Consider the following 17,324-nt stretch of genomic DNA (forward strand, 5'->3'; position numbering starts at 1 on the left):
GGACACCAGCATGGATGTTAACATCGTCAACAATCACCACACAGTAAGAGTCAATAAACTTTAAGAGTACGTGCCAAGTTTTTAAAAACAGGTGGTACTGTATTCATGTTATGTACAGTACAATATGTGCTTAAGTGAAAACAATGAAGAACAAAAAAACAGATGAGCTAATTCAGTTAGCAAACTGCAATTGCACATTGTTCGTTAATTAAATTTGACAAGCCTGAATTAGTGTTCGAGCAGTCACGCTGTCAAATGTTTGGCCAGGGATTCATATTGTGATCAAAATGTGTTTCCAGTAAATAGAAACACTCAAAGGCAGGAGTGGGCAAACTTTTTGATTGGCGGGCCACAATGGGTTCTAAAATTTGACAGAGGGTCCGGCCCAGGAGGAGATGGATGGAGTGTTTTGGTAACCTCACCTCATCGGGGAAAAAATTACTTTAATTTAATTTTAAATGAAAGAGAACAAAAGCATAACACATAATATATATGTCTTTGAAAAACCACAGTATTTAGAAAATAAAACATATTCATTTAATTTTTTTCATGTTCGGCGGGCCGTATTAAAATGTCTAATGGGCCTCATCTGGCCCCCGGGCCGTAGTTTGCCCACCCCTGCTCAAAGGTGGCGCTACATTTTTTCCCCCTCCTGTGCCAATCATATTTGAGGCTTTCACTTTTCAATAGTCTTGTTGTTCTTCTTGCCTCCCCCCAGTGGATAACACTGCTGGGTTTGTCTTTGTTAATGGGAATGTGCGTATATCAGGTTGGGAAACATGAGACAGAGGCTCTTTTGTGCATCATATGAAGGCTTAAGGAGGGGGGGGGTGACCTGGATGGGACGTTTGGAGCTGATGAAGAAGGTGCCATTCTGTCATCACTGGTAGTCATTGGTATGTGGGCAGAAATTATTCCACCTGCCTCGAAATGACCGAAGTTCAATATACTCCGGGATGTGTTTATTTATTTGCATTTTTTAATCTTGCAAACATTTACATATGGATCTTTTGAACGTATAGGATGTGCAAAGCTAAGCCACAAAAGTTTTCCGGAGATCTGTTTTATTCCCAGGTACATCCCGCTAGAAGCAGAATGTTTTAATACTCATCCATCTAATATATTTCACAGCAAAGTCACAATCACAATATGAAATATCAGTCAACATCCAACTCCCGCCTTTTGCGATGCTGTGTGGGGATGTTAAGTTATATTGCGATCCAGGGTTTTGCTGTTCCCAGTCGTAAATTTTGCTGCCAGTTTCGTTTCAGAGGAAAATATTTTACCTTACCCTCCTGCTTTGAACCGACAGAATTCCAGTCAATGTCATTCGCTTCATTTCAAGCGTGTGTTCACATTCTAGTGTCCATTGTTGAGATTTTGAAAGTGACAGACTAATTGGTTTAAAATACAGAAACCTATTGATGAACTACTAATGTGGACACTGTCTTCAATGCGTCTGTTCATTCGCACAAGTATTTTCCAAAGTATATGTGTAAGTACAAAACGAAATCTGAAACAATCACTATGTGAGCCTGATCCAAAATGGAGAAGATGCCCCCCCAAAAAAAGAATAAGGGGAGATTAAAAGAAAAAGTGTATAAGTAGCTGAATTTGCAAATACCAAACTGTGAATATGCAGGTGTCCACTGTACTCAATATTCTGTCTCGTCATTGTATTATCTGCATCTGGACTTTGAAGCCATTGCGCCAGTGTGTCTGTTGCGTCGAAAGAACCGCATGGATTTGAAAATTGCTCTGGATAGCTTCCAACCTGAAACCGTCCAATACCGCCAATGCCAACAAAGCATTCGGGTTCCTGAGATTATACAGTCACAGTCGAAGATGACACGTTCGCCGCAATTCTTGTCCATTACAATCCAAAATCTTGATCATCATTATGACAGTTGAATGCTCATCCTGACTCAGGCAACTAACGACTCCTCTGATGTTGCTGGTAAAAATCACCCTCAAAAAACCTACTACTTGAAACGTGAGACTCTTTTCTTGAATATATACAACTTCATTCCCATAATTTCCTGTAACTTTGATCTAGAATATAAACAACTTTTCACCTCCAAAAAAGAATTAATCCCAACTTTTTGTATGCCACTTTTGATCTATATTTCATTTGATATCTATTGTTATATTTTTCCCTCAAGGCTCATTCACAGACCCCTCAGCTGAAGGTATGTCTAGAGAACGAGCGAGGGAGCGTGACCGCAGTCGCCCGCACGAGAGAAGGCATCACTCCTCTGCAGGAGAGAAGCAACGTTACTACTCCTGCGAACGTTATGGCTCGAGGGAGACAAGCCACGCCAAGTCTGCCGGTCCAAGCCGATCCACATCCCCAGGAGAGGGACAAGACATTTCCATCCTTAAACAAGTGAGTTACCTGCCGGTAAAAAAAAGGAAACATTGAAAGTCAGGATTATTGTATTGAAGAACTTCATTTTAAAGTCTGAGACAATTTAATTTCCAAGTCATGACTGGACTGCAAATAAAGACGTACTAATTCAGAATAGTTACACTTACATAATCTTGTAGGATTCAGGATGTGTACAAAGTATTTTTTTTGCCTTGATGTTTTTAAATGACACATCAATAATTAATGTAATTAATTAATTTAATACAATAAAACCTGCAATACAGCGGGATCACCTGTAATTATTATTATTATTATTTTTTATTTTTTATTTTAAGTTTTTAAGTTTTGCGCCTTCCACAAACTCTACAATTACTTATTTAGAAAATCTTTATTAGTAGTTTCCCCATCCAAAATCAGAAATTCAATCACAACTCATCTGATGTTATTTCCAAAATGGCTGACAGAAAATGAAGAAAACAAAAAACAATCTTACACACTGTTGGCATTTTTGGAAAAATCTGAACTATAAATCAGGTCAATTGAACAGGGTTCATTACTTTTCGACCTCCGCTCATAGCTGGGCTTCAGTGAATCATAGTTGTCGTGCTTTATAGCTGCACCGCTACTCTCATGTATGTAATAATTTAATTGTTGGGCAAGAAATATCATTGGATACAGTTTCAATATAGCTAAAAATGTGAAGGGTGTTTGTTCAGTGAAACACTGTGCCTTAGGTCTTTTAAAAGCCTGAACAAAATCAATTTCATACTGTGCAGCAGGGGTCTTCAATCCTGTTCCTTGAGGTCCGCTGTCCCACCTGTTTTCCATCCCTCCCAGCTGCAACACATCTGATTCAAATGATCAGCTAATCACCAAGGTCTGCTGGATCCAATTCCTGATCATTTGTATCAGCACTGTTGCAGCAGTGAGAGCTGGAAAAGAGACAGGACAGCAGACCTCGAGGAACAGGTTTGAAGACCCCAGCAGTTCAGTATAAGTAACAAATCGAGGTTTACCCCAAATAGATATGTATATCACTTAGTCAAACTTAGCTGGCGGGTAATATCCTATTTTATTTTTTCAGCATGGTAGCACTGGGGGTAAACCCGCCCCCACTGGTTCAAGCACACCAGGCCGTGGTCGCAGGCAGCTCCCCCAAACACCCCTCACTCCTCGTCCTGCCGTGGCCTACAAGACTGCAAACTCCTCCCCTCTCTCCTCTGCAGCCAGCACCACTATGGCCGGACACCACGCTCGTGTCAGCCGTGGCCTTTCAGAACACGAGTGCTTGCACGGGGACATTGAACGGTCCCCGATACCGGTCACCTGCATTGGTTCTGACCCAACTTTAGACCGGCAGCTGCAGGGAGCTTCTCATCAAGCGCTTATGGAAGAGACAGAGGACTTCCAGGACGCTGTTAGCAGCCAAGTATTGTCGCACTCTGCCAGAGCTGGCACCTCCGCAACCACCTCATCCTCCCATGATTCTGCAGCTGTGCCCGTCACAGCCGCAGCCACACAAGGGCGTGCCGATGTGGTACCCAACGGATACCACTTCACCTTTGGGGTAAACTCTGCGTCAAACAATAGAGGAACAGGAAGCCTCAGGGAGAGAGAGGACGAGGACTGGTGCTAACATGCTCGGATTCTAGAGAGGTTTTTCTTATCCACTGATGAAGGAGCAGCTTGTGTATGTTGCTCATGTCAGGTCGCGTGAGCTGGTCAAAGGCCGGCAGGCTTGGATTGAGGGAAAGTGGAAACTAGTCGGTTGAAAGTGCTGTCAAAGGGGTCCATTGCAGTGTTCTAGTGTTACTCTCCTTCCAACACAAAGAACTGTCAAAGGAAACAGAGTGCTGATTTTTTTTCTACCCCTTTATTGTACCCCTCACACCAAAATGATTTTGAAGACCCGTCAGTATTTTGCCTTGGCAACTGGTGTTGAGGACTAAAAGCCCAAATCTTGAAGAGCTACTGTACGTTTTAGGATCATCCAAATGCCTCATTCTACCTGGAAGCTTTATTTTGTCTTGACATATAGGGCAGAGGTTTTGATCTCCAACGTAACTTGCTAGCACCAAGCATCTGACGGAGTAAAAGTGGCATCGTTGACCAAGATGATTTTATGTAGGACATGAAATTTTTCTGAGATCAACACGTGTCATTTTGAAGCAAAAGAATCAAACATTGGCCATTTTCGTGGTCAAGTTTTGTTCAGATTTGGGGGGAGGGGGGTGCACGCAGGGAGTTGGACTACAATTTTACAACAACATGTGGCCGAATACTAAGTGCCTCATTTTACAAGATGTGAGCAGGAGTCGGATTTCTTGAGTGGGTGGTCTGGCGTTGAACACTCAGTCAAGCATGTCAGTACAAGGGATGTAGATCGTTGAGGGCGTACTGGACAACATAAAGCTGTTTGGATCTGTCATAATGGTCTAGGTAAAAACAAACAAACAAAAAAAAATCAAGAAAAACAAAAAAAAAAAAAGTTTTTTTATATACTGAGTCTCGTAGTTGGTGAGTTCAAACTGAAGATCCAAAGTCAGCAGTGTAGTGCATGCCGAAGTTTTGAACATGTCAAAATTGTGTCTGTACTTTATTCAAGGGTGTGTACTAAGCATTTGCCTTTTTCTTCAAACACACTGCCAGTCCATTGGTAAGATGCAGTCTCTAAAAGTACAAAAGTGCCATTTTTAAAATGCAGACCTGATTCTATTCCAAGATGCACATTACTGTTCTTTTGTTGGTTCTGGCTCTAAGAGGAGAACCTTTTGCTTGGTTTGTTGTTTTAGTCCTCATCCTCATTTTCTTAATACCTATCTTTCAGCCCACCGGATGGACAACAGAGACAAATAGAGGAATAACGTCCTCATAATCAGTACAATTAAACCATGGCTCTTTAAAGTCAAGATAAGTAGAAATAAATTGTTGCATATTGGAATTTCTCTTTTCTCTACCTTGTTAAATCATTGTTGATAATTATTGTGAGAACTTATTAACATGTCATTTGTGCAAATTGGTTGTTTCACAAGTGTGTATCAAAATGGTTTTCCCTTTGCATTACTTGGTACCCAAGAAGTAGTTTCCAAATAGTTGGTGACCCCACGTCGGATGAAATGACCAATTATTAAGTACTGCTCAACTAAATATATCAAAATAATACTAAACAGACTACATTGCAGCTCTTTAAGCATTGGCCTTAATTTACCGCTGTTTAAAAACACGTATTCTGTGTTTGTATTCTGTCTTGCTCCTTCCTATGTGGAGGGTATGTTCCTTCGGCGCTTGCGTGGATTTTCTGTACTCGGGCTTCCTCTCCCATTTCAAAAGCATGCATGTTAGTTTAATTGAAGAGAATATGTGACCAGAGCAGGTTGTACCGCACATCTCGCCCAAAGTCAGCTGTGTTATACTCCTCACCTAATGAGGAGATGCAATGTTTAAAATGGGTGGATTGATGATGATGTGTTTGGCCACTTTCTTCCTGGTTCAGTCTGCATTTATGCAGGCTGATCACGTTTTGGTTTGTAATGTGGATTTGCATTGCCACTTTTTCGTTGGTCTGGTGCGGGTGATTGCGGGTATCTGTAGCCCACTTCTGTGCATCCCTGATCATATATTTTTCTGAATCAGAATCAGAAATCCCTTTATTGTCATTGTACTCAAGTGTGCAATTAGAGAGCTCCCCACATTTACCCCAAATGTTTTGGGTTTCCTTACTTTTCCCTTTTCACCAAACACATTTGTTTTAATTTTCATAAATCACCCGATCTAGCTATGTTGTAGAGTATTTTGTTTTGGTTTTTGCTTGGAGAGCTATCTGGATGTACCATAGTTTATGTGTGTTTGTTTTGGGTGTTGGGTACTTATGTGTAACTGCCAAGAGCTAAAAAAAAAAAAAAAACACGTTTTTTTTTTCGTTTTTTTTTTTTATAAAAGGTTTACCATGTCTGCCTGTGTGTCACTGTGGGCTGATTATGTTGCATGCATGCAAACCCTCTGCAAATTTCTCCATCACTGCCTTGCAATGACTGATGTTCATCACTTCAATTGTCATTATGAGTATTTAAAAATTGGATCATGGTTTTAGCTGTTCCACTCACTTTACTGACACATATACATACATTCAATTGACCAAATTGGGGGCCCAAGCACAATTTCATTTGAAACCCCCGCCCCAGCCCACCAATCTCCCATTTTTCATCGATACAAAGTGACCATACCACAACATGCCATTATTTATTTTCAGCAAACAGCTGTCATTTAAAAAGAAACCTAAACTAAATTATTCCAAATGACTCCGAAATCTGAATTTTGACCTGAACCTGAATGACTGCATTGATATTGACTGCAGGTAAATGTAGTCCGAGATTCTTATCAAATAAGTAGCTGTTTTGACCACAAAGTCTTATACAAGTGACGCACAAACTTCCAAATGGATGTGCATATTCGCATTCACCGTGCATTTGCGCAAATGCATCCCCTTGTGCAAACTCTGGTCCGCTGCACAGAGGATGAGACCATACACACAGTACTTGTTGTTCATTTAGGGAGGGACGGCCCTGCGTAGAGTATACCGCATCTGGTCCAGAATCACCATTCGGATCTCAGGGGATATCAGGCACTTGGAAAGTCAATTTGAAGCCTAGAGTGAGAGCAAATAGTGAACCAACATGCAACGGATGACTTACATGCCTCAAATCACTACTCAGTGACTGTTAGCCTGACAAAATGATCGAGATGTATGACAGCAGGACTTTATTACTGCTTCCAAATATAACCCCCCCCCCCCTCCCCACAGATCCCACCATCCATCTCTGCCACCCCCTAACCAATGTATGACTCCCAAGCCCAAGCTCAATCAGGTTTAGCGTTCAGTGAATACTTCAATGGTTTCTTAAATAAACATTTTCTGGAGCTACAAACAATAATTGTCAAGATGTTTTGGTTGGCCGGCGATGCAAGGGGGCTTTATAAATGAAATCATGTACAAATATAGAATATGTACTTATCCGAACAATCAGGCATGCCACTGAAATCTCGTCAGATCAAACGCTATGGTCCACACTAGTTTGATAGATATCTCAATATTCTAATGAAATATCGCCACAGACTTTGAGATTTGACTTCTGTTGACAAAATCTTTCATATGTAGTAAGTTGCCACACAAGAGCGACTATCTTGAGCAAGGCAACGCGACAGTATCCACTGAAGGATAGTATACAATGTTTATAGTGAGAAATCACACGGAAATTATTTGGCTGGGTCTTATCTCACATTTTACAGTGTCCTCACCTCACCACCAGAAAAAAAGTCTCATACAGTGTTTATCATTCCCAAATGTGCTGGGAGTTTGGCTGTGTCAGTAACACTTGTCTCATTCTGTCACAACAATTGGCCATCATCTAGTATGGCTTCAGGGCTATGTTGGATTTGTGCTTCAAAAATAGACAATATTTTCAACCATAACTTGAACAGGGTGCCAAATGTCTTCTGTCATCGTTTACTCTGGCTTCTCCAATGGACATTTCCTGTTTGCATGTTTTTCAAAAGAAATGTGCATGTGCAAAAAAAAAGACATTGTCTGACTTCAATACATACATGACTTTGTTAATTTGCCTGTTGTATTTCTGATGCTTTACACAACCAGTGTGTAGACTTAATGAACTTGAAAACCATAGTCACAAAATTGCCACAATTCCCCCTCCAAAAAAGTGGAAATGTACTTGCAGAGTGGTTCTAAAGTGTCTCAATCCTTCGCTGCCTGATCTGTTACTCGACTGTCGCCTGCACAGTCAGTCTAACTGTTCCGATTTTTGTATGAATATAAATTATTGAATAAAGAAGAATGATTATGAAATAGCTGTCATGCATTCCTAAAGATGTTGTCGAGGTCACATTGTAATCGGCAGTATATAAAGTCAGCTTCACACACCTGATCAAAATCAATTGTGATTGTAATTCTGGGGAACCACCTCACCTGATTGCAATGATCATCAAAGCAAATAACTGACATGAATAGCAAAATAACTGACTTGTCTCTAACATGGAGCCACTTGGCTACAAATGCATCCCAAGAGCTTGTGCCAGACTGAAGTAAAGTGAGAGGGAGGACTGAATGGGACCGGATAATCAAACGATTCCCTCCATTGACTATTAGAGAATGTGCTCTTACCTGTTAGATAATTGCAGTTGTTTGTTTACATTCAATCGGTTGCTGCAGCTAATGAGAGTGACGTCATACACACTGCATGTAAATGGTTACGCAATATTATAATTCCAGTATCTATGTGCCTCACGAGGCACGGTGAATCACACATGTTAGTTGGACTGTGCAAGAAGAATGAATATAACTGTAGACCTCTCGTATGCCAAAGTGAAGAAGCTAGGACTTTTCTTCTCTTTTGAAGGGTCTAACCACAGTTTCATCCACCTTGAGACCTTTGACAGGCTGCTGAAAGAACAGCAGTTGAAATAAGGAATGACACTAGTGCAGCGCCTCTCCTGTGTCTTTTTAAGTTTTGAAGAAAATATTTTTATTAATGTTTTTTTTGTAATTCAATTATTATTATCACTATTTATGTTTTATTGTTTTAAATGTGGGGCAGCCTGTTGGACGCCTGGTTAGTACGTCTACTTCACAGTGTAGAGGTTGTGGGTTCGAGTCCTGCCGAGACCTTCCTTTGTAAAGCTTGCATATTCTCCCCAAACTGGCGTGGGTTTTCTCCGGCTACTCCGGTTTCCTCCCATATTCCAAAACCATGCGTACAAGGTTAATTGAACTCTTGAAATTGTCTCCAGGTGTGACTGTGAACGTGAAAGTTTGTTCCTCTTTGTGTGCCCTGCGATTGGCTGGCAACCAGTTCGGCCCTGCTTTTGATTTATGACAACTAGCTTTAATTTGTAAAGCTACGAATACAAATCATTTGAATTTTTTGTGTAGGCTTTGCTACTTGTTTATAGATAGTGCCCACTGTTGTGCCCCATGCAACTTTTTATGCCAGAGTGGTTCGGGTGAGGGTAATTAATGGATGGATGTTTTTATGTGCAGCAATTTGTTGCTTTTTAAATGCTTTATAAAGTTAAACTTATGCATGTTGCGTGTTTTCTCTCTCGCTTTGAGCAATATGACAGTTAAAAGAAGGGCTATTTTGTCTGCAGAGAAGTTTGTTTTTTGTCGTGTCAATTTGTTAAATCAGCAAAAAAAAAAGGCATAATTTATTTACTCACAAGTGTTGAATCCGTACTGTACTTTTGCCCACTTTACCCAGTGTGGCATTTATTGGTGACAAACATTCTGAATCGGCCAATAGTAAAATTGTTAGAGAAATACAGAGTTTTGATTGGCCAGATAGGAAAGCGAGGGCGGGTCTTCTCTGGGTTCTTGATTCGATGTCGCCTCGGGAGGGGAAAACAGATGCCGGCAGTGGGGGACGAAGAAGCCACTGGACAGGTGAAAAAGACCAATGACATTGTTTGACAAGCACACGTTTATGTCAACAACGCACTTTGGCACCGTAATACACGAAGGAGATGCTGTGCTGGTGGTCTCAGGGGACATTATGCCTCTTCGGGCTCATGAGCATGTGCAGAGGCACCCCCGAGGATTTCGCAATCTTGCTTGATAACGGAGGAGAGTCTGGCTCTGGGATGATGCACACCGGTAAGAGAAAACTCATTAGTATTTTAATCCTAGTATAGCACAGGCATCGTATTTAAAATTGAATGAAATTAACGAGTCCTAAAATGACATAAATATTCCAATGAACACCATTAATTTAATAATTAAGTCTTTATTAAAATTGCTTAATTTGCAATGACATTCAAAGTCACTCTGCTAAAAGATTGTTCAGTCGGTAATTATCACCAAGCAGCGTTTTTATTGTATGAGAATTCCACTCTTTGTACTCATATATCAAATTGTGGCACTTATGTGTGTATTGTGATTTAACAATTTAACAACTTGTCTGGTGTCTGTTTTACATTAAGGATGAGTAAATTAGTTACTTTGGGGGGGATTTGGACTGTACAAATTTCATTTGAAATGACATTCATGACACCTTTGTCTTTTGCTGTCAATTTTGCCTCTCATGTCAATCTGATGACGATGCACCACTCACAAGCTGGGTGATTGCTTTGATGTTAGCAGATGGTGCTCTCTCTCTCTCTCTCTCTCTCTCTCTCTTTCTCTCTCTCTCTCGCTCTCTCTTTCTCTCTCTCGCCCCCTCTCTCTCTATTTCCCATCCAACCATCCATCCATCCATCCATTCATCACCTACGCCGCTTCTCCTCATGAGAGTCGGACGTGCAGGAGCCTATCCCAGCTGTATTTGGGCACTAGATTACACGCTGAACTGGTTGCCAGCCAATCGCAGGGCACACAAAGATGAACAACCATCCATGCTCACAGTCACACCTGGGGACAATTTAGAATGTTCCATCAACCTACCATGCGTGTTTTTTGGAATGTTTGAGAAAATCATAGTACCTGGAGAAAACCCACACAGGCACGGGTGAACGTGCAAACTCCACACAGGAAGGTCACAACGATAGATGTCCTTATAACTTCATTAATTAAATCAATTTTTCCACGCAATGCATTCGGGAATATGAAAAGTATTTTTTATTTATTTATTTATTTTTGACAAAATATTTACAGTTGACTCCTGCGGGGAATAGGGACTAGGCCAGCCCACGAATATTGAAAATCTGTGTATAATTGATATACTATTGTTAATACATTATGTAAAAAAAACATTATTTCATGTGTTATACACTTTTTTTTAAATTCATCGGTGATAGCTATTTTTTTTCTGCTAAAAATCAATATTGTGCTTATATATATTTTTAAAATTAATCAATAAACTAAATTTTTTTTCTGCTAAAAATCTGCATCGAGGTAAAAAAAAAATCCATATTGGTCGGGTCCAACTCAGGATAGTCCCAGAGATGAACTAATGAAATATGAAATAAAAAAATGCTAAAAAAAATTAATCTGTGCACAGGACTGCAGTTGGGGTTTTATAATATGCCGATGTATAAATATACAATAACGAATATTTCTGATAGCGTAGGTATTCGGGATGTAAAGATTAATCGAAAATCGATAAATACAGTTTAAAATATGCATCGATGTAAAAAATAAAATTAGTGATTCCCAACGCCATGTTAACCAAAGAGGCTCTCTCATGTCTTTGCTGCAAACAAACTTCATACGCACTAAGCCTCGTCTGCAACGCATTAATGGTAATCCCGGTCATCCGTGATGCAAAACAGAAGCATTGTGAGGAATTGAGTCTATTGCGTTCACAAGAAAGTCAGAAAGTGGCCACAATTCACCAAATGACTTAATACAATGTAAACCTCCCTTTCATTGGAGCACGGCGGTGATAAACAAGCATCTAAGAAGGATCCTCAGGTACCTACCAGCTACTCCAGTTTCCTCCCACATAGCCAAAAAATGCATGATAGGTTGATTGAACACTTTAAATTGTCCCTAGGTGTGATTGTGAGTGCGAGTAGTTTGTCTTTGTGTGCTCTGCGATTGGCTGGCAACCAGTTTAGGGTGTCCCCGCCTACTGCCCGACGGCAGCTGGGATAGGCTCCAGCACCCTCTGCGACCCAAGTGAGGAAAAGCGCAACAGATAATGGATGGATGGATACATATACATGCTTACACCGTAGTTATATTACCTGCCTGATTCTGCATTGTTTGTCTGTGAATATTCCTCATTTGAAGGGATATCATTCCCGAAACTATTAATTTTCTTGAGACGGTTAATAGCATTTCCCATTGACTGCTAGCATTAGCAATAGCACAGTACATTTCGGCTTGTATTTAATTATAGATTGTATGCATTTCTTTTTGTCGTGTGTTTAGTTTGACAGTAAACTCAAACTGGGGTGTCAATAAACATCTTAAAGCAAGCTCAAAGAGGGTAGAATAGCATGTTACGTGCTTGGAGCAAGCAGCATTGGATGCGTTCAGGGTGCGTTCACAATGCAGGCACTTGCAAACACTCACCGTCATCTTTGGTATATTTATTATTTTTCTTTTCATGACTGTGAGAAGTAATCGTAATTAAATGTCAATTAAACGTTCAACACAGTTTTTCAGAGTTGTGGAGTGTCAAACATGAGGTAGGTGTTGAAAAATGGTTTCATTGCAGTTGATAGAATTATGTGAATGTGCTGCACTGCTTTCTCATATATACTAATATATAATGGGTTGCATAAAAAATGTGCGAAATTGAAGCTGGTGTGGTGAAAACATTGCTCATTTTTCGTATCTTTCGAAATTAATGTAAGTCAATGACTAGGAGTCAAGGTGCAAATGAGTTGAGGTCTCGTTTGGACGGACTCATTTGCACACATTAATGTTTTCAATTGTATATGTAGAAACAGGCGCCAAATTCAATCCATACGTGTTACTTCTAAAGGAAGGATTTTAATGTGCTTAAACATAACATCCCGGCGGATTGGCTCTCTCATCAGCGTTTGTTTTCTCAGGATTGTTGATAGAGTGACAGAAGTGCACATGCTGTTGGGTTTACATTGTGTTGAACTTCTATAATCTTTTCATGACCTGCTGAAATTGATCTCAAAATGGCACTGTGCCAGGCGCCTTGGTGAGTTACGTCTGAATTCCACAGCAGCACACTGTTTATTTTGCTGCTTGGTTTGCAGCACATTTCATCTTTAGTGTCATCTTTTTCTTATATAGCTGACAGATGAAATGAGACTCACAAGTTCTGCATCTTGTCCTCTCTTGAACATTAGCTTCTTGCAACTGTAGCCTGATGGTTACGTAATACTGAGTAATATGCCCCCTATGATCTATTTGAACTTGTTCCAGATATACTTGGGTCAGTGATAATTTGTCCACACTTTTCGTAAATCAGCGCAATTCCTGAAATTACACGGCAATTTTGAGAGCTGCTGTTGGTCTGTCAAATAGCCAAAGAATGAATGGATGAACAAATTGAGCACTTCAACATGGCTAGCACACATCAATTAGATGTGTTCGCTTCTGTGCTTGCCTTTAAATTACATTTATACTAGTTAGAAATATAACCGACACAAAAACCAATGATGATGGAAAATCAACGCCATTGCGCAAATGTTGCCTTTAAATAACAATTAGTGTACTTTTGTAAGTAACGGGAAAGTAACACCATTTGAGAACAGAAATGTTTTAAGAAGCACCTAAAACAACACATTAGCAATATCAAAAACACTCATGGGATACTTTAAGATTTTTCGATAAATAACAGACTTTATCAATTGGATGTAGTGCAAACCAAGCCAATGATAACAAGTTTGTCATTGTTGGCAACCGCTGGATGAGATAAAACTTTGTAATAATCTGTTAAACTGTCAGAAAAACATCAGACAAGCTTTCCAGAAAATGTAATGTCAGATATTTATATAAACAAAGCTGGGCACCCTTTTTTGCTGGTCCGTTCCCCACCCTCTGACCGCTATCTTGGTACCGTACTGGCCTCGACCCGCTGGTCTTATTCATAAACCATACATATGTACATATGACTGACACCCAATAAAGTTCAGACGTTCTGGTAGTGTTTTCATGAAATTTCTTTCATCACATATTACAGTAAAAGCCATGGTGGTAAGAGAGCTTCCACAGCATGAGAGCGCTCATTATGTCAAGTGTATGGGACACCATTTTTACAAATTTCAATATGTTTTATGCAACAATAAAATATGCATGTCACAGTTTCTCTAATTGATACACATCAACAGGTATTTAGCATTACGCCTGTAAATTCTTCCAGGTGGGTCCAATGCGACAGTGAACTCATGATCCTCGAGCCATGTCTCTGACTTTCTAGCTGTGAAGTGTGCTCGTTTTGTGGTTTTTCTTCTGATTCATTTCATTTCCTCAATAGTTTATGGTATCCATCTATAAATCTGATCAGGATGGCTTCTAGGAGGCCAAATGCAACACTGAAAAAGCTGCAGAAATTTCTGGCTAGTAGTTTTCCCATCTCCCTCATATGTCCGAGCAATAAGTACGGTTGGGTGGTGAAATGAAAGCCTTATCCTACAAAAACAAACAAAAAAAAAACTGTTGAAATCTCCTAAAAGCATGTGGGCAAATGTGTTATGGTCCAATGAAACCAAGTTTGAACTTTCCCTCCATAATCCCAAAAGGCGTTTCATGCAAACTAAAAGTCTTCAATACTAAGTGTTTGCAGCATCATGCTTAGGTTCAAAATACCAGTCAGTGTTACAAACCCATCTTATTCCAAAAAGAAAAAAAAGCTGTTGTTCAACAGTCTGCAAACTTTTTTGTGCTTCATAGTGCACCATACATTTTCAATGAGAGACAGGTCTGGACTGCTGGCAGTTCCAGTCTAGTACTCACACTGTTCCGTAACGTGCAGAATGTGGCTTGGCACTGTTTTGCTGAAATAAGCAAGTATGTTCCTGAAAAAGATGTTCCTTGGATGACAGCATATGTTCCTCCAAAAGCTTTATGAACCTTTCTGCATTAATGGTGCCTTCACAGACGTGCAAGTTACCCAAGAGCATTAACACACCTCCATACCATGACTGTTGCTGGCTTTTAAATTGTTATAACTGGTAATAACCCAAACGGGCATTTTCCTCTTTGGCCCAGAGGACACGACACCCATGTTTTCCCCCCAAAATTTTAAACGTGGTCTCATCAGACCAAAGCTCGTTTCCATTTTGCGTCAGTCCATATCAGTTGAGTCGAGCGCAGAAAAACTGGCGCCGTTTTTGGACGTTGTTGATGAATGGCTTACTGTTTGCATGGCCGAGTTTTAACTTGCATTATAAATTATATAATTATTATTACGTCTGGCGCACAGTGCAGAGTTTGTGGGTTCATGGCCGTGTAGCCATTGTGACGTCAAAGAAATTAACTATGATTGTCCAAGTGGCTCAAGTGACCGACACACGCTTTAAAGTACTGTAATGATGTAAACATCACATGAAATCTTAATTGTCAGATAATTAATGTTACCTGTTTCCAAAAAAATAAGCAGAAAATTCTAGTGGTAACCAAGTTATAAGGCGAAAATGTTTTGACCTTAAAATAATGCACTCATGTGTGTTTTACCTGCCGTCGGGATGTTTGATTCCATCTTGAAAGCAAGGAGGACATTTGAAGAAAATTGTCTTGACTTGAACCAGTGCACTTCAAATTGGTCGTGTTTTCAATTTCAAATACACCGCAATCAGGGTGGAATCCAGCAGGCGACATCCCATTTTAACAACATGTCAGTGTTACATCTCAGATGACACAGGCTATTTTATTCCTGAGTGGTGTTAATTCAATACTAACATTCTCTTTTTAAAACTGCACCTGGACTTTTGACACTAGTTGATTTGCAGTGTAAAAACACATAAAACATGATTTTTGTGATTTTCATTGTTTTTAATTCAGGACAGCTGTGACATAAACCTTTACCATTAAATTAGTTGAAGGCACGCACATGCAGACTTACGCACACACGTGTGCATACAAAGTTAAATACTTGATTCCTTTGTTTCAAAACACATTTTGACAAGTCTAGTCAGTCTACAAAAACATTTCAACTCTCAATAAATGCAACATTGAAATGAATGGCAGTGAGCCAAGATAAACCAGATCAAAAACCTAGTGACTCACAATGCTCCTCGAGCAGATTGAGCTTGTGATGTCATCCCCAGTATAATGTCAGTTGCACCCCTGGGCATCTGCATCCAATGAAATGATGAAATGGTGGTTCTTGGTGTACCGCAGAGCCATGACCTGCAGCCCATTAACTCGTAATAATACATTCGTAGTATGTGGTATAATGTGCCATAGGCAGACTGGGTCACTGGTCTCGTTCTGTCAGTGTGTGTGTGTGTGTGTGTGTGTGTGCGCGCGCGCAGTTGCACGTTGCGGTTGCAAACATTGAAGGAATAGAAGAGAGGAGAAGTGTAAACCAGATGTTGAATTTGCCTCACCTTGTTTCCTCTTCATCCATATGAGCGAAAGGAGGTTGTAGATCAAGTGTCATGGTAGTAAACAGTCACTAATTAATCACAAACCTTCAGTTATATCACCCTCATTAACTTTCATGTTGACAAAAACTGGTTTGTATTGCACTGATTTAAATCTTGGAAGTTATGCAGGCTCTCATATGCAGTACAGTGTCTAATAACGGAGTGATTTTATTTCACTTGGCAATTATTTACCCCGAGGGACAGGATGATAGTTTGAAGTCATTTATCATTTTCAATAATTGTTAACTGCTACCTCTGCGAAAATAATTATCATCATTGAAGCATGGCAGGTGAAGGAAAGCACTAACACCTGCGCTCAACCATAAGTAACTGGCTAAGTATTTAATGGTTTTTATTGCATCGATAGTCCCTAGTCACAGGTACTGCTTTTTTTCTGTATGTATGTTTCATAAAGTAGAATGATGGCATTTATGTCATCACAATATGGTTACAGTTTTTAACCAGTTGTATACTTCTTAAAAGCGCCCATAAGATGTAGCAAAATAGTACATCCTTTAAAACTGCACTCCGATTTTGCTCTTTACAATAGCCTTGTCATTTGACCATTTATGACTCACACAAATTGGAAATAGCAGATTGATACTTGAGTTATTCACATTGGTATTCGAGCAAGCCTCTGGGAAATCATTATCAGACCCGCCTATCTTGCGCCCTTGTTGCACACTTCGGCTGAGCCTGCATCGATGGCCCCCTAATTTATTACGCATTTGACCAAAATAGTGGAAAACTGGCAATGTTTCCTGGAAATCCTGTGCCTTTTACAAAACAAATTATTTTCAAGTGTAAATATAAAATTAATACAGTTTTTACAATTTGCGTCACTGCCGCTACCCCCCACCACCCCCCTTTTGTGTTTTAAACCAGCACAGTTCTGCATTGGTACAACCAACCGAGTCCAGTAGCTCCATTTTCA

General features: G+C 40.0%; 1 protein-coding gene across 1 annotated transcript in view; it reads left to right on the forward strand.

The window, feature by feature from the left end:
* The window catches only part of cacna1bb (calcium voltage-gated channel subunit alpha1 Bb), a 152,235-nt gene extending 145,976 nt beyond the window's left edge, over window positions 1–6,259 (forward strand). Inside the window, exons 49-50 of the mRNA XM_088281236.1 lie at window positions 2,163–2,386; window positions 3,453–6,259. Of these exons, the coding sequence (XP_088137362.1) occupies window positions 2,163–2,386; window positions 3,453–4,004 (776 nt within the window). The 3' untranslated portion in view covers window positions 4,005–6,259. The remainder of the gene's footprint in view (window positions 1–2,162; window positions 2,387–3,452) is intronic.
* The last annotated feature ends 11,065 nt before the right edge of the window (window positions 6,260–17,324 follow it).

The sequence above is a fragment of the Idiotropiscis lumnitzeri genome, chromosome 18 (assembly GCF_059441095.1).
Source record: "Idiotropiscis lumnitzeri isolate Australia: NSW breed Sydney's pygmy pipehorse chromosome 18, RoL_Ilum_1.0, whole genome shotgun sequence".
Taxonomy (NCBI): Eukaryota; Metazoa; Chordata; class Actinopteri; order Syngnathiformes; family Syngnathidae; genus Idiotropiscis; species Idiotropiscis lumnitzeri.